The 16,955-nt window shown below is 56.6% G+C and overlaps 2 protein-coding genes across 3 annotated transcripts in view; both read left to right on the top strand.

The window, feature by feature from the left end:
* Positions 1 to 2,006: 2,006 nt before the first annotated feature.
* Positions 2,007 to 6,936, top strand: RPL38 (ribosomal protein L38). The gene is made up of 5 exons (XM_047833916.1): positions 2,007 to 2,110; positions 2,309 to 2,347; positions 2,519 to 2,579; positions 5,978 to 6,100; positions 6,862 to 6,936. The coding sequence occupies exons 2-5, from the start codon at positions 2,345 to 2,347 to the stop codon at positions 6,885 to 6,887; spliced, it is 213 nt and encodes a 70-aa protein (XP_047689872.1). The 5' UTR covers positions 2,007 to 2,110; positions 2,309 to 2,344; the 3' UTR covers positions 6,888 to 6,936.
* A 4,982-nt stretch (positions 6,937 to 11,918) lies between these two features.
* TTYH2 (tweety family member 2) overlaps positions 11,919 to 16,955 on the top strand; it is a 38,024-nt gene continuing 32,987 nt past the window's right edge. Inside the window, exon 1 of one of the 2 annotated variants that reach the window (XM_047833786.1) lies at positions 11,919 to 12,076. In XM_047833786.1, coding sequence (XP_047689742.1) covers positions 11,948 to 12,076 — 129 coding nt within the window. In that variant the 5' untranslated portion in view covers positions 11,919 to 11,947. The remainder of the gene's footprint in view (positions 12,077 to 16,955) is intronic. The other variant, XM_047833787.1, reaches the window with a different exon arrangement.

Here is a 16,955-nt window from a genome sequence, read left to right on the forward strand (position 1 = left end):
ACTACTTACTGTACATACAGCCCTGATGCGTCACTGACTCCCCTGCTAGTCTGGGAGTTCCTTGAGATGGGGACAGAGATTGAAAGGATCTGGTGTCTGTGTTGTCACAGCTGTGCGGGGTGGGGGCACTGGCACAAAACTCGAGCGGCACAGACTTGTCCTGTCCAGCGCTGCTTTGTCCTAATTAATTCCCCCCTCCCTCCCTTCCTTCATTCGCACTCCATTTAGTGGTCTCAGAGGACAGAATCCTCCCTGGTGGTGCCGACACCCACACAACACGGGAAACTCCACAAGGGGCCCAGGGTGGACCCCGCGGGAGGTGAAGTTCACAGTCGGAGACCCCTGTGAGGTCAGCAGGGGCCACCCACCGTGCACGTATATACTGAATCTTGAGACTTATCAAATGACGCCGAGCCCCACTCTGGTCTTCAAAGAAAAGACAGTGCAAAGGTCTCAAAAGGTTAACGCTGTCACACAGTCTATCAGGAGTGTGTCTGCTGTGCCAGTGACAAGTGACAGGGGTCAGAGGTGAAGAGTCCTGCCGGGCAGGAGTTAGTAACAGAGGGGGCAGCGCAGACAAGACCTGGAGCCAGGAGGTGCCAGTTGGTTGGGCTGAAAAACCGGTTGCTTGCGGCTGAGCGGTGGGGGACAAAAGAGCAGAAAGTCACCACCAGCCTGGGATGGAGGAGGGCTGGCAAAGTCAGGCTGAGGCATTCGAGGGTGTTTTTCTCAGGTCAGAGCTGAGGCTCCCATGATTCCCAGGCTGGATCCCAACCTTCAGACCATCTAAAATGAGGCTCCTGCCAATTAAGGTGTCCTATTATTAATACCCAGATGCCTCTGTATACACATAGTTTGGCTTCTTTTAAAATGCTCCCTAGCACAGTCGGAGCCCTTTGTGATTTCCCGGGGGCAAGGACTGTCGGTTTATCCTCCCCTGTGTTCCCTGGGAAGATGCTCAAGCTAGGCTTGTCTAACAGAAGGCAGGGAGGGAGGGACTGTCAGACGGACGGATGGAGGAGAGTAAGTTCAAAGTAAAGTTCACGGCGAAGTACTCCTTCGCTTCAGGTGGGCTGCTCTATAATAACAAGCAGGCTGCAATTACATCCTGTCCTGCGGTTGTTAAACTGGGGGGAAACAAAATATAATCAAATGTAGACATTTGTAGAGAGGTTGAAAATAGACGACAAGTGGAGGATAAAAATAAAATCGATACCCTCAGGCTTCCCATAACCTGCCTGAAAAGACGTTGTGTGAGAGCTGAGGGTAAAGGCCTGCGGAGAAAACGAGGTCACGCATGGGCCGGAGGCTGGGAGGAAGCAAAGGGGCAAAGGAAACGCTGCCTGCCCAGAGCTGCCCGCCCGTTTCAGGGGCACCGCCTCCGAAAGCAGCGGCCAGGAGTCTGGGCTTGGGATCTGACCACCGTGGGTTCGAGTCCTGGCTTCATCTCTCTCCAAAAGGACAAACCTTCATTCGCCCCGTGGGAAAAACTGGGGTAACGACGAGAGCCACCTGTCACAGTGCGCCTGGGGATCAGAGGCTTAGCACAGGGGGTGCCCCATGTTATGCGCCATCAATGTCAGCTACTGGAAGTATTAATTTACCCATATTGTACACCAGTTCTTAAAGGAATTGGAAACAGCATGACGGATTAGACGTCCACAGGGAAGGCGATCAGACAGAAGTGTGAGAAACCCCTAGAAAGTTCTAAAATGTACATAAGAGGATCCCTTTATTTAAATAGGAAAATCTCTGCGTAGATGCCCAACGCACAGATCGAATGAAAGTAGTCGATAATAAGTGTCCGGTCTTTCAACCGGATCTGAAAGAAAGCCTAACAAAGCCTACGTGGGGGACTGGGGATGGGGAAGGTAAAGAGAGTGAAGGGAGGAGGGAGGCGGCCCACTTTATTCCTCGATCTGCACTATTAATATAGGCCAGAAGGGGGCAGAGATGCTGCAACGGGAAGGACAAACGCCTAAGTAATTCTTGACCCTTTGCAGACACCGTACCCAGTTTCCTTCGGGGGAGGGTTTAACTGCCAGGAAACGGAAGTCTCGTTCTTTTCCTTCCTCCCTTCTTGCTGCTCGCCGCGAGTGTCTCCTGAGCGGTAAGCGGGGCTCTGGCGGGTAATCCGGGGTAATCCACGACCGGGGGAGAGCTGAGGAACCCGGGTGTGGATCGAGGGTGCGGGGGAGGAGGATGGAGTGCGACGGGGTCGGCATTTCGGGGTGGGGGTGGGGGAGAGAAGCGGGGGTCGTCGCGCCTCCCCGCGCCCCGTTGACGCTAACGCTTGTCTTCTCCGCAGCTGCCTGCCGCGCGCTCGCCTGCGCCCCTCGTAACCATGGTGAGTACGGCCCCTGCCGGGACCTTCCCAGGGAGGCGGCGGGGCCCCCGGGGCGGGCGGGCGGGAGCGCCTGAGCAGGGGTCTCCGATCCCCGCCAGGGACTGGTGGCGATGGTTAAGTCACAGCCAGAAAAAGCGTGTCTGTGCAGCTCATTGCCCGTTTGTGTTGCAGCCTCGCAAGATTGAAGAAATCAAGGATTTTCTGCTCACGGCCAGGCGAAAGGATGCCAAGTGTAAGTGGTCTCCCTGACCGGGCGGGAGGAGCGAGCGGGGGCGGGCGCGCGGGGCGGCCCCTACCCCGAGCGCCGTCCCCCGGCGTGTCGCCGGGGAGCGGCGGTTCTGGCGTGCTTCCCGGAAGGAAGACCTCGGTGGGCAGCGCGTTCCCTGCTCTGCCTGATGGTGAACGCTTTCAGAGCCGTGCTTAGTTCAGAACAAGGTGTGCGTTCCGAGCAGAAGCCTTGCTGGGTGGTGGTCGGGAAAGGCGGGTCTCCGGACCCTGACTCCAGCGCGGCACGTTGGGCTGGGGGCCCGCGGCGGTCAGGGTCCTGGCCCCGCGCCCAGGGAACCGCACGAAGTTGTCGGATTTGGTTTCCCGGCGTGTAAAGCAGGGAAAGGAAGCGGTGCGTCCGAAAGCTACAACAGCAAGCTTCGGATTGGTGAGGTCGCGGCCCGGGTGCCCAGTTCTCGTTCGCACCACGCGTGGGAGGGAGTTCCGTTCTGGCTTTGTCGTCGTGGCGGAGGTTTGGGGGCTTGTGCTTAACGCGGGGTAGCTGTTGAGTTCGTACCTTGGAGGGAGGGTGCTTTATATTTAGAGCGAGCGAAGAAGAGCGAATCTTAAGCAGGCTCCACGCTGAGCACAGAGCCCAACTCGGGGCTCGATCTCATGACCCTGGGATCATGACTTGAGCCTTTGGTGGCTGCTCAGCCGCCACCCAGGAGCCCCCTTGGGGTTTTTTATTTCGGGGGGGGGGGTTGTTTGTTTGTTTTTTAGCCCAGAGTCGTCTTCCTGCTACATCAAATACTCCTTAAAGCTTCCTTTTCCACTCAGACGTGTCATTAAGAGAACATGAGATGCTCTGAACGTGGCCTGGCGTCCTGCTGACCTGTTGACGTGGTTCAGGACCTGGTTGTCCTGTCTGGTGCTCTGTCCTTGGAGGGATGAAAGTGCACGTGGGTTCACAGTGTTGGGGGAGGGGGGGTCCCATCTGTGTCCTTGTTACCTTCACGCCTCTGGTACTTCTTGAGATGGTGGCCGTCTGTGGGAACAAGTAGCATCTGGTAGGGATGTCTGTCCGGTGGTTCTGGGGACCGCAGGTGACAGCGTGTGTGTCGTGTACTGTCGTGCTTAGAGAGGTTGTCTTGACAGTTTCGTTCGGACCAGGGGTGGTCACACTGCCTGCCTGAGTCACATCCCAGCTCTGTCAGTAAGTGGCCATCCTCAGCAGAGTAGACACAGCACCCCCCTTTCCTTCAGTTGAAGATGGGACAGTAGAATCTGTCCCGTGGGATTGGTGCAAGGATCACATCAGAGGGTCCTGTAGAGACCTCAGTATGTTGAAGAAACGGCCCCAAATCCGTCAGATTGGTTTGCGTTTTAATTTGGGAGCGTGGTGTTCCTGTGGCCTGTGAGGTCGGGGTTGCTGCCCTGCAGACATAATAGGGTGTTCAGTGTCGGTTCAGTAAATTTTTTAAAAACTGAATTTATAAATACGTGTAATATAAAGCTTATTCTTACTTTTTTTTTTTAAGGTTATTTAGTTACTTGGAGAGCAAGCTTACGCACGAGTGGGGGCGGGGCAGAGAGAGACAATCCCAAGCAGGCTCTGAGCTGTCTGTGCAGAGCCTGATGCAGGGCTTGATGTCAAGAACCATGAGATCGTGGCCTGAGCCCAAATCAAGAGTCAGGCACTGAACCGAACGAGCCAGCCAGGCGCTCCCATAAAACCTGCTTTTAAGTGTGCAGTTCACTGGCCCGGAGAACGTGCTCGCTGCATCTTCAGAACTCTTGATCTTGTAAGACTGAAACTACGCTCCTGAAGCAGTAACTCCCCGTCCTCTCCCTCCAGTCGCCGGCAGCCACCATTCTGCCTGCTTCGTGGACTGTTCTAGATCCCTCCTGTAGGTGAAATCAGCGGTGTTTGTCCTCTTGTGACTGGCTTGCTTCGTGTAGCGTAGGGTCTTCGGGGCTCATCCACATCGTCGCGTTTGTCAGTTGCCTTTTTAAGGCTGAATACTCGTTGTACGGACGTGCCCCGTTTGGTTTCTTCGTCCGTCAGTGGGCGTTCGGTGTCTCCTCTGGCTGTTTTGAATGCTGTTGCCTTGGACACTGGCATAAAGTCTCCTGTTTGTGCTCTCGGTCCTTCGGGGTGCAGGACCGTGCCCGGAACGGAACTTCCGCGCACACTCTGATGATGTTGAGTAAACGTCTCTTCTTTAAGAGATGCACGGGTCTTCCCCGCACACGTTGAGCCTAACGTGTAGACATACAGCAGCTGCTAGGGGCAGTGCGGTGCCTTCGCATTAACGGGAACGTTAAGGTAGCAAGATAGGTTGGTTTGAATGAATACCCAGTTTTCTGGATTTACTACAACATAAGCTGAGGCGGCCACTGCCTTGAGCGGGCTGAAGGGCTTCTTCCTGTGCCATGTCTTCTCCGGCAGTTACTGGCAGAGACGGAGTTGTGGGTTGTGAGTCCGAGTTAATCTTGCGCTGCTTCTGCGGGGGCTGAGTGCTTGTGTCAGGTCAGGTACGGGGCTGAGACGCCAGAGCCCTGTGCATTCCCCAGCCAGCGGACTCTTGACTGATACTGGTCATCCGCTGATACGATAATAACGAATTCTGGGGAGAGTCTGGGCTGTTTCTAAAGTTACGGTGAGGAGTTTTGATGGGCACGTGAAATGGCCGTAACTTACGTGAGTAACATAAGTGAGTGGCCTCCAGAGCAGCCAGGGCGAGCACATGGACGCCATCCATAGACCACAAAACTTAGACCTTGCAGCGCTGAGTTTGAGTTACACCTGGGACTCTTTGTTGTCTGTGCTCTGGTCCTGGGAGAGAATTTGGCAGTAGGAAAGAGGCCGGAAAAGGAGTTTCATGAATTTAAGAAAAGCTTTAGCATGTAACTCACTGTGTAGGTGATGGGATCCTGAAGCAAGCAGTTCCCATTGGCCCAGGAGCTGTCCTCTCTGGAAGGGAACTGAAGGGAAATGTAGTGGCTTTTGTTTTGAGAGAGAGAGAGAGAGAGAGAGAGCGAGCGAGCGAGAGCACTCCTGGGTACAAGATGGAGGGACAGAATCCCAAGCAGCCTCCCCGCTTAGTGCAGAGCCCACAGGGTTCAATCTCGTGAACCTGAGATCACGAGAGCCAGAGTCAAGAGCTGGGACGCTTAACCGGCTGAGCCACCCAGGCGCCCCGGGAAATACAGGTTTCTGACAGCTTTTTAAATACTGAAGTCTTAGAGGACCTCTTGTTTTCTCTTTCAGCAGAGGCACGGTACAGGGAGGAGAGCACAGCCCTGTCCGTGGTTGCAGTCCAGAGTGCCCCTTTCTGCATAAATACAAAGCAGGTGCGCTGCATGACATCTCTTTTCTGTGACACAGTTTTTAATTGCTCATTCTGGTCTGTTTGGTAGCCGTCAAGATCAAGAAAAATAAGGATAATGTGAAGTTCAAAGTCCGATGCAGCAGATACCTTTACACTTTGGTCATCACAGACAAAGAGAAGGCAGAGAAACTGAAGCAGTCCCTGCCCCCAGGTGAGTGAGTTTGGAATCGGCTGGGGGGGGGGGGGGTGGGTAAGACCAGAAGTGTGGAAGGTGCACGTGTCTCCATCTTGTTCCTTGAGTTGTCCCCAGATTTAGGATAGTGCACGTGTGGCTTGTCCTAAGTATCTGCTTTTGCTGTTGGTCGTGCAAGGAGTGAATGGTCGTGGTCCCCAGTGTCCATCCCATACCAGGAATCGTTTCCTTGGCCAGAGGGCAGTTTGTTTCGTTCCCGTTCGTGCTTTGCTAACGCAGTGTGGGGCACTGGTCCGTTCTCCCCACAGCCCTGCAAGGTGGCTACTTTACTGTACCAGCGGTGCAGGTCAGGAAACTAAATGCTATAGGCTGTGAGCATAGGTTGGACGGGGCCCTTCTAGCTGGTGGGAGGACCGAGGGCCATGGGGGACACGGCCCGGAGCACAGTGCTCCCAGAGTCTACCTCTTGACCGTGAGAAGTAAACCGATAGGGCCAGGCTTTGTAAGCTCCTCTTGAGACTTCTTCGTGGAGGCTGTGAGAAGAGGAGTGTGTTTTGTTTATTATTACTATTACTATTATTATTATTATTATTATTATTATTATTATTATTACCATCGTTGTCAAACACTATTATTTTAAGCAGAACCACCTCGGTATGCTTAATTTCTGAGTCTTGTTAACCCTCTTTAGTTTTAAGTACAAAATCCAGACAAGCAAGAGTAACTCAAAATACAATGTATGTTTTGGGTGGCTCACTTCTGTATCTCTTTTCTCCTAGGTTTGGCAGTAAAGGAGCTGAAATGAACCCGGCACACTGATTGGAACTGTATTAAAGTTTTAAAAATTCCTAAAACGTCCTTTGTCTTTGAGGGCAGGAAGGGGAATATTACTTGGTCACAGGTCTTGGTGGGAACAGGCTGGGGGTCCCGGTTGCTACCTCCTTGGTGTCCCTCATCTTTGGCCGTGATCCCGGTGGACGAATAGAACCATCCTCTTTTTAGCCTAAGTTTGAAAATAAATAGGTGGAAATAGACGGAAGAGCCAGGTCTTGTGGAAGTAAGCCAGCGTGCCCTCGTGGGATTTAGAAGTCATTTGGGTAAAGTGAGCTTCCTGATAACGAAAATGGTGGTTACAAGGTGGAGTTGATTAGCCGTCTTAGAAGTGCGGAGCCGGCCCATCTTCCCAGCAGGGTTGCGTTCAGATCCACTGTGTGCTGTGGAAGGTCTCCCTCGACGCAGGGTAGGCATGAGGCTTTTCATCAGACTGAAACACTTGTTTCCGAAGTGCTCCCGCTCAGGGTAAAGTGGAGCGGAAAGGAAGAACGTTGCGGGTGTAATGAGATCGTTGCCGCGAACAGAGGAATGTTAGTCTATGAAATGGGCCAAGCTTTCCAGGGAAGAGGGAACAGGAAATAAGATCCTGGGACTGAAAGACAGTCTGATAAACCCAGTTGATGGTTAGGGGGGAGGAGCCGGGGTTCCTGCCGCAAAGATCTGACCCTGGGCCTTACGGCAGTGGGGTGCACATCGAGTTCACAGGGGTGGGGGGGCATGAATGGGGCCCACTGCTCAGACAGGCCCGTAAGGGTATTCCCAGCGTGAGCAGTGCAGGCCCCAGCCAGCCTGGGCTCCTTGGGGATTAAATCCCAAGTTCTACCACTTGCCAATTAGCGTGATCTTGAGAAACCACCTCACTGAGCACCGTGTGCTGGTAACCAGTCCCAGGGAACTGCAAACCTGTCCGCCCACTGCACCTCGATCTCACAGTCACCGTGGACAAGTCCAGCAGGGGTAGGACTGTGCTTTCAGAGAAGAGACCGGGAGATGGCTTTGACAGTAGGCGGCAGTGTCCTGTGGTCAGCAGGTGTCTCCCTGTGCCACTGCAGGGCAGTGAGCCTCCGAGGATCCCCTCCCCTCTCAGGACAGTGGGGTTGGGCAGGTGCTGTAGGATGCACATATTTCAAGCAGAAAAAACATTGAGGCCGACCAGCAAAGTGCCTCCACATGAGGTCCCTGGTACAAGTTGTGTGGGCTCCCGTGTGCAAGGCCCATGCAGGGCTGGGTGGGGTTTGCTAGACCGCCTTTCCCAGCGTTGCCTGAGTTTCCGTATCATTAAGGCAAATAACTTGGCGCTTCCGTGGTTTTTTGTAAGGGGAAAGGAGCAAGTAGTAAAAGGTTTGGGACCCTATCTGGCACCTGGCCATTTTGAGATGAATGAGGGCCGTATCAGGATAGGCCACAAGGTGGCGACACGCTACAGCAAATGAGCGGTCTCCAGTGCCTAGTGTCTCGAGTTGGTTGACCAGATCAAATCCATTCCCAAGCAGCTAAGTGCCTGAATTCATTAATTTTTTTTTTTTCCTTTTCCCTATAGAAACTCTAAAGCCGTAAGGGAGTTATTGAGTCTAGTCGTGAGCGGGTTTCTTCCAGGAGGGGTCCACAGGCGCTCCGTGATCATTGACCAGCCCAGAATGGAGCACCTTCCGTGGCTTCCAGTCTTCTCCATTCTTCGGGTGTTCGAGATTCCCAGGAAGAGGGCGGGCTTGCCACTTGGGCTCCCTTTGTCCCAGCACATTGTCCAGAGACCAGCCCCAGCTCCTAGGAGACAAGCCCCGTGGGCATTTGTCTGGCCTCGGAGTCTAGAGGAGGCACCCTTTCCTGCCATGGATCTCCACGCTGGCTTTTGCCTCAGAGCCATTTGGGGCACTTTTTCTAAATTCGCCATGATGGCCAAGGCCAACTGCAGAGATTCTCATTCGGCTGGTTTGAGGCCTAGGTGTGTTCCAAGCCCTCGGGTGGCCAGGGTCACCCGCTGCGTCGCTGAGGTCAGCTTGTAGGCTCGGGTGAGCCCATTCGTGTTGCACAGCAGGTGAACGGCCAGGTGCGGGCCACGGCTGCCGGTTTGGAATGGGCGCGGGGGCTGTTCTCACGTCAACTCCATGAAGAGTTCCTGTTCCTGTTCTGCGGTTTTGCTTCACAGGCTGGCCTGCCTAGGTCAGCAGGCCCCTGGAGAAGAAGCTAGAAGGATCGCAGTTGATCACTGTCTAGCTGGGTGCAGACTGGCCCAGCAGGTTTGGGTGTTCCAGGCTGCACCCAAGTGGCTGCAGGGATGGCCCTGAGGGCGAGCTTTTGTAGTTTGTCAGGTGTGTGCAGGCCCGCCCCTTGCCCCGCCCCCTCCCTCTGGGGCCCAAGCCTCCGCTCTGGCAGGATGGTCCTGTACCGGGTTCAAGGTCAATTCCCCCAAGGTGAGAGGGGCCAGGAGGCAGACCCCTCCCACTTGAGGTCTCTGGCTTCTCTCCTAAAGCACTTAGAGTTCGCTGCTGTGATCTAATCTTCTGGAGAAATGCCAAATCCTCAAGCCTCCAAGGTGTTCCGGAGGCAGGGTCAGCAGCTAGAGCCTTCTGTGCTATTGACCGAGAGGAATGGGAGGGCAGCCGTGCAGGTGGCACCGGGCGGAGTGAGTTCCAAGGCCACATCCTCTTGTCTGCACCTGCCCTGGGCCCTGGGAAATCGCTCCAAGTATGTTTTCCTTTGCAAGCAGCTATGGCCACGTCAGAGACCAGAATCCATGTGTGAAATGGCCCTTGCATATCTCTCCCCATCTTTTTTTTTTTAAATAAAGGTATTTATTATTTTTTTTAATGTTTATTTTTGAGACAGAGACAGAGCATGAATGGGGGAGGGTCAGAGAGAGGGAGAAACAGAATCTGAAGCAGGCTCCAGGCTCCGAGCTGTCAGCACAGAGCCCGATATGGGGCTCGAGCTCATGGACTATGAGATCATGACCTGAGCTGAAGTCGGATGCTCAACCGACTGAGCCACCCAGGTGCCCCTAAAGGTATTTATTTTAAAGTAAAGCTTATTGAGGTGTAATTTACAGTGAAATTCACTTTTTTAGTGTGCAAGTCTATGAATTTTGACAAACATTTATAGTGGCATAACCATCACTGCAATCCTTATTTCCATCACCTGGAAACGTTCCCTCTTACCCACTCCCCCGCCCCGGTGGGGCAATCAGCCCTATCTGTTCTCTGTCCCTGCTGTTCCCCAGTCTCTCCTTGCCACCCACCCCCCTCAGAGGACTCTGGGATTGTCCCCTTCCACACCCTTACACCGGATATTGGCTCAGAACCCTCCCCCAGGACACCCCAAGTTAACAAGTCCCCCCTTCCCAACACCAGACTCTTGAGAGCACTGATCACTGAGTGGGGTGAAGGCCACCTCTCCTCCCCTAGTAAACCTGAGACCCCATGCAGAGAGGAACATGGGTATTTCATCCATCACTGTATCCACTAGAACAGAGAAGGGGCTCAAAGTTTGTTAAATTCATGAAAACCCCTATGAGAAAGGCGTGGGTCCGCGGCCTCCTGTGGCCCCCTGGGCGCCTCCTCTTTGGGCATGCGTAGATGAGATGGCCACAGCCAGGCTCCGGGGACCATCCCCTGACTACAGATCCGCATGCCCTCTCTGGCCCCTGGCCCTTTGATAGGGGTCATGGTAGGGACGTCGGTGGTCCAGCAACCTCTAGCAGCCAACCCGTCCTTAAGTCCTCCGCTCCCGCTGAAACCCGGGCGGCCCTCCACCCTGACCTCATCCTTGCCTCAAGCTTCACCTCTCCTCCCCCGCCCCTGGCGTCCTGCGGTCACACCACACTGTTTGCAGTTCCAGAACCGGGCTTCTCACACCTGGGCCTCTGTGAGCGCTCAGCATTCTCAGGGCCAGGCGACCACGAGAGGCTTCACCGGATCTCCGACTACCACCAACCCCAGTCCGTGTCTGCTGACTCTGCTCCCCTTTGCTTTCCCCCGCATTCCCCCGCAGCCCCCTCTAAGACGGCGGTCTGCAGATTTCTGTGTGCACCATTAGCAGCCACACCCTGGAGCGCAGTGCCCTCGGCCAAGGGTTTCCATCGGCCCTGTTCAGTGCCTGTGGTGCCTGGCACATAGTAGGTGCTCAGTAAATACATGCTGTTGACGGTCTTGTGTCCTCCCACCCCCCCCCCCCAGATGTCCAGCCCTTCCCTCCCTCCTGGTCAGCTCGAGGATCCCTTCCTCCAGGACCTCCTTCTGCCTGCCCCAAAGAATCAAGCTGCTCTTCCCAGGCCCCAGTGTTTCCAAAGCCGCATCAAGTCAGTTGTTTGGGCAGATGGCTGGGGGCTCCCAGGACAGAGCCACATCTCAGTCAGCGTGGTTTACAAAACGGATGCTCCATAAATGATGGGGAGTGAATTTAGAACTAGTGACCCAGGGGCAGACTGTTGTTCCCCGAGGCCCCAGTCTGTCAGCTTACTTAACTCTCCTCTGGAAGCCCTAGGAATGGCTGCGTCGACTCTCAGGCCGGGACGCACTGCTCGCAGTACTCCCTGACGCTCCACATCCTGGTTTGATAATAAGTGATGAGAACCCAGGGACCTGGAGACTGCTGTTAAGAAACAGGAGCGGGGCGCCCGGGTGGCTCTGTCGGTTGAGCCTGGGACTCTTGATTTCAATTCAGGTCATGATTGTAGAGTGTGTGCTAGCAGCTTGGAGCCTCCTTGGGATTCTCTCTCTCCCCTTCTCTGTCTCCCCCCGCCCCCCTCCAAATAAATAAATTTTAAAAAAACAACAGGAGTGCTTGGGTGATGTTTTCACTTCTCCTTCCACCTCTTTGGCCCTCGGGGCCAGGACAGAATCCACAGAAGGAAAAGGCTGCTGACTGCAGGGCCGACCCCCTGCAGCCCGAGGGCGCGCCCAGGGCGAGGGTCGAGCCCGGGAGGAGCTAGGCGGGGCGGGGCCTGCACTGGGGCGGGGCCGGGGCGGGGCCGGGGCGGGGCGTCCCTGGCGGGGTAGCGGCGGCCGCAGGAGGCGGGCGCACTCGGGTCGAGCCATGCTGGCCGCGCGCGTGGAGTACGTCGCGCCCTGGTGGGTGGCGTGGCTGCACAGCGTCCCTCACCTGGGCCTGCGCCTGCAGCCGGTGGACAGCACATTCAACCCCCGCGATGAGAGTTACCGGGAGGTGAGTTCGCGCCGCCGGGACCCGGGTCACGGCCGGCGCCCCAAGCCCCCGCGGCACCCCTTCCCCCTCCCGGCCCGCCGCGCTCCATACGCCTCTCCGACCCGCCCCCACTCTCCCCCCGCAGCCTCGTCGCGCCTCTCCCTTTCTCCCCCGGGACGCTTGGCCACGGCCTTCCCGTCTGGGAACCTCGTGGGCCGGGGAAACTGGAAAGATGGGAGTTATGCCCGGGATGGGATACGGGGAGGAAGGGCGCGGCGGCTGCGCGCGGGGGAAGGGGCCGAGCGCGGGGGAGCGGGTATTTGTGGCGGTACCCGGGCAGCTCCTGAGCGAGCTCCGGGGATGCCAGAGGCGCCTCGGGCTTTTCCTCCGTCTGCGGTTCCAAGACGGGCGCTCTCTTTCCGGGTGTGTGTGGCCTGGGAGAAGTTTGGGCAGAAACTGGTCTCCCCGAGTTCAGCTCCGCAGCGCCCCTCCGTCCCCAGCCCTGCCTGCGGGGCGGGAGCCGCTGCGGACACCTCTGCCTGGGCCCCTCTTGGACGTCTGCAGGGCTGGGGGAGGCGGCTGAGTGGGCAGCTGGGGGTGATTTCCCCCCAAGGCCCTGGATTTCTGGGGTCTTGGCTTCGTGGCCGGCCACTCCCCTCATCCTCGCGTTCTGCCCTTTCTCCGCTCGGCCGGCCCTCCCCTCTGCGGTTTCTGTACTGCCCTAGGGGGAGGGGCTCCCCAGACCTCCAGGCCCTGGCGGAGCGGCACATTTCTCCCAGCCTTCTGGGTCTGGCCAAGGCCACCCCGGCCTCCCGTGGCCCAGCTGAGTCAATTCACTGTTGGGTCAAAGATTCCGGCTGAAAAGCCCAGGACGGGACCCGTCTTGGGACTTTGACCCCTGGTGGCCTTTGCTTGCAGAGTGTCAGGTTCTCAGGCGTGATCTGCCAGTGTGGGGCAGGTCGGGGCAGAGCGGGGCCTCTGCTGGGTCTAGAGAGGCTGAGCTGGAGGCTGAGCCTGGAGTCAGCTGTTCGCCTGTTCCCCCACCAGGCCTTTCTCCTGCAGGGCCCCGGGGATCCTGATCTGGCAGGGTGTGCAGAGCCCCCGTGGTGACAGGAGTCTAATAATAACCCCTAGTGTCCCTGTCGCCCTCAGGCCCCGGGCACATGGGGCCTGCCCTTCCAGAAAGAGGAGGCTATCAGGACCCCTTCCTGCTAAGACAGTTGGGCGGGTTAGCCAGGCTCCCTCCTAATATGTTTTTGCCCCTCCCTCTCCCGGAGCCCAGCCTGTGGAAGTCAGCCTTCCCTGAGAATGTGGCCGCCTGGGGATAGCTCCAGGGAATCTTCCGCTCCCAATGAATGCATGCAAAGAGGCGGATATGATTTCTGAGACAGCTGTGTTGTTGGGTGTGTGTGTGTGTGTGTGTGTGTGTGTGTGTGTGTGTGTTCGTGTTCGTTGCTGTGTCCCAAAGCCTGCGCCCAGATCCTGCACCCAGGGTCTCCAACCATAATTTTATTCTCTCCACGGGAAGAAATCTAAACTGGCTGGGACAAGAAGCCCTGGGGGCAGGGGTAGGGTACTCTCCCTCCCCCTCCCCCACTACGACCCCAGAGACAGCGCCTGTCCAGCCAGCATCTGTGGCTGGCAGGGCCTGAACCTCCCCGACCCCACCGAGTCCCATGAACAGGTGGCCGCTGAGCCAGCGGGACCCACTCACAGCCCCCTGCCCCTCTCGTCCCAGGGTTTAGACCCTGGCACACCGAACTGGGCATCAAATGACTCCCAGTGATGAGCGGCCCTCCTGGCCCTTCTCCTGAGGGCACCGAGTGCGAGGTGGGTGTGAGGGGCCAGGATGGGAAGTGTGGCTTGGGGTGTTATTTTAGGTGGCTCATACTTGGCTGAGTTCCTCAGTTGTCTGACCATGGGTGTCTCCTGGAAGTCCCTTTCCTCCCAAGTGCCAGGTCAGTTACCACGGATCGGGCACCTTCTGCTGTCAGTCATCTGAGTGCTCCACAAACTAGATTGGGGCCAGGGCTGTGCTGGGCGTGGGGTCACGTGATTGCCAAGGCCGCCAGGGCTTCTGGGCCAGGGCTGCTGGGCGTCAGGCTACCGCAGCTGAGTAGGTGGGGCTGGGGCTCTGCCATCCAGCTGTCTGGATTGGAATCCCAGTTTTATCACTTACCGTGTGTCATAGCAGGTGTCTGTCCGTCTCTGAGCCTCCCTTCCCTCATCTGCAAGTACCGAATGAGACGTTGCATGAGACGCACTTAGTACATAGAGGGACGTAGTGGGACCCAGTGATACAAATCATTAGACGGGCTGGGGGCTCAGTAACGTGTCCAAGGGCAATACTCCTCTCCGGCGACAGAGCACTGCATCCGGCTGTGTCTCTTTTCCAGAACAAGCTACTTGGGTTCCTTCCTTCAGCTGTGCCTTCACCACCCCACCCCCACCCCCCAGTGCAGGGAGACCAGATGAATTGTCTTAGTAAAGTTCCAGATGCCGTGCAAATGTTCGCGGTGGCCACGGTCAACGTGCAAGAGCCACACGTGTGCTTCCTGTTCCACCTTTCCTTTCCCTGCTTCTGTAGACCGGGTGTCCTTTCCAGATGTGCATGGTGAGGTGGAGGAGAGGTTTTCAACTTTTTGCGTTTAGACGGAGAGGTTTGCAACGTTTTGCATTTAGACGTGGATTTCCACATGTTAATTTTGGATGGTGCTTCAGTTCCTAGGCTCCCCAGAGAGTCCCAAGTGTGTGACCTCAGGCCAGGGGTGGGGACAGCGTGGGGGCCGGACCCAGAACTACAGGGCTCCCCCCACCCCCTTCCTTGGGGGCAGCTCTCAGGAGGAAAGGCCCGGCTGGGAGCCGGGGAGCCAAAGTTGGAATGAGGAAGCCCCATTCATTCAGTCTGAACACTGAGTCATGGTCATGGGACGATCACGCTGCGCCCCCCTCCCCTGCTGGTGGTGGGGGGGCTTAACCCTTCCCTCCAGTGCTGCAGCTCCCCTCCCTCTGGCCTCACCCTCCGCCCCCGAGGCTCGCTCACTTTCTAGCTGTCTCCTGACCTCTTGGAGTGAGGGGGACCCAGGCTGTCGCCCCTTCCCCTGCCTAGTGCAGAAGCCCCTCGTGGTCCGGTTCCCAGAGTACAGATCAGTCAGTGCCGCCCCAGCTTGGGTCCTGGGTTCGTGCTCTGGGTTTCTCATTACAGAGTGACAAACCAGAACTAATTGAAGTCACTTTGATGGGGGGAGAGGCTGGAGCCCCGAGCCCTGATGTGGGGCTGCTGTGGGCTGGTGTTGGGCAGAGTGGGGAGGTGGGAGCTGCCGGGCACTGTGGAGGTGGGACTGATGTGGGAAACTACTTTCCAGGCTCTGTGAGAGCAGGGGACTTGTGAGCAGAGCTCCCAGGTCCCTTTGGAAGGGAGGTTTGCTCTCCCCCACCCCCACTGCCACCGCACATAGGGACTTGCAGTGTTAATTAGGGGCGGGAACATAATTGTCTATCCCAGGGTGGCAGGTGACACCCAGGCGGCTGTGGGGTTCTGCTGGTTAGGCTTCCTCTCCTTCCTCCCTCCAGCTCCTCCTTCCTCCTCTTCTCCCTTCCCCAACTTCCTCCTTTCCTTCCCTGCCCTTCCTGCCGTCGCATCCTATCCCCCCAGCACCCAGAGAGACGTCTGGAGGTGAACTGCTAACCAAAGGGCCCCCCTGCATTTGGGTTTCCCAGGCCTGGCCTCTCCCAGGCTGGGCTGCATCACCGGGAACCCACCTGAGGCAGCTGCCCGGCTTGGGAGGCCCTGCCCCCGGAACTGGGCTCACAGGGGGCAGGGGGCTCTGAGAGCGTGACCTAGGGGAGCCAGCACACAGACTAAGGGCAGCAGCTGGCTGTGGTTTGCAGAGACTGAAATGGCACCAGCCCGTGTCTAGACTACCGCTTAGAGGTCCTCCCTTGCTGGGTGGGGACGCATGGCAGAGTGGTGGCTTTGCCTGTGTAGGGAGAGGTTGGGAAGGGGGCCGGCCAGGAGGCCAGCTAGAAGTCACGGGTAGCTGGGAGGAGGTCTGGATGTGAACCGCTCTCTGAGGTATACAAAAGGTCTGTCGGAGTTCAGGTCGCTTTTTTTTTTTTTCCCGTTAGGAACAACTTAAAGGAAAGTGCACACTCTTAAGTGTGTGTGTGCACCTCAGTACGTGTGTGTGATACCATCCTGAGAGAGTATTCCCACCTCCCCAGGGCTCCCTCACACTCCTTCCCAGTCCATACCCTCCCAAAGGGAATTACTGTTCCCACCTATCACTATAGATAGGTACGCTTCTCTAGGGCGCCTGGGTGGCTCAGTTGGTTGAGCATCTGGCTCTTGATTCCGGCTCAGGTCATGACCCCAGCGTCGCGGGATCGAGCCCCATGCTGAGTGTGGAGCCTGCTTGAGATTCTCCCTCTCCTTCTCCCCGCCCCCGCCCTTCCCTCTCTCTCCCTCTGCCCTTTCCCCGCTTGCTCACACACAGGCACATGCACTTTTTCTCTCTCTAAAAAAATAATAATAATAAAAACATAGGTGGGTTTCTTCGACGTTGAACTTTATGTCTGCCGTTTTGCCTGGCCTGTCTCCCCCACCGCTGTGCCCGTGAGATCACCGTCCGGCTGTGTGTGTAGCTGCCGCTTTCTTCCCATGGCCGTGTACTATTCCAGTGTATGACTGTAGGACGTCGCACATGTATCTGTTTTCTTGTTGGTGGACGTTGGCATTGTTTCCGCCCTTGGGCTGTTACCACTGCGGTGAACGTTCCTGTCCGTATCCTGTGGGGACACAAGCCCTCCTTTCTGTAAAGTAAATATCCTAGAGGGGAATTGCTGGGTTGTGGGCGTATGCTCGTTGTGCAGTGGTTTGCAGATTGGTCAGGGGATCCCT

Source organism: Prionailurus viverrinus, chromosome E1 (genome assembly GCF_022837055.1).
Source record: "Prionailurus viverrinus isolate Anna chromosome E1, UM_Priviv_1.0, whole genome shotgun sequence".
Lineage (NCBI taxonomy): Eukaryota > Metazoa > Chordata > Mammalia > Carnivora > Felidae > Prionailurus > Prionailurus viverrinus.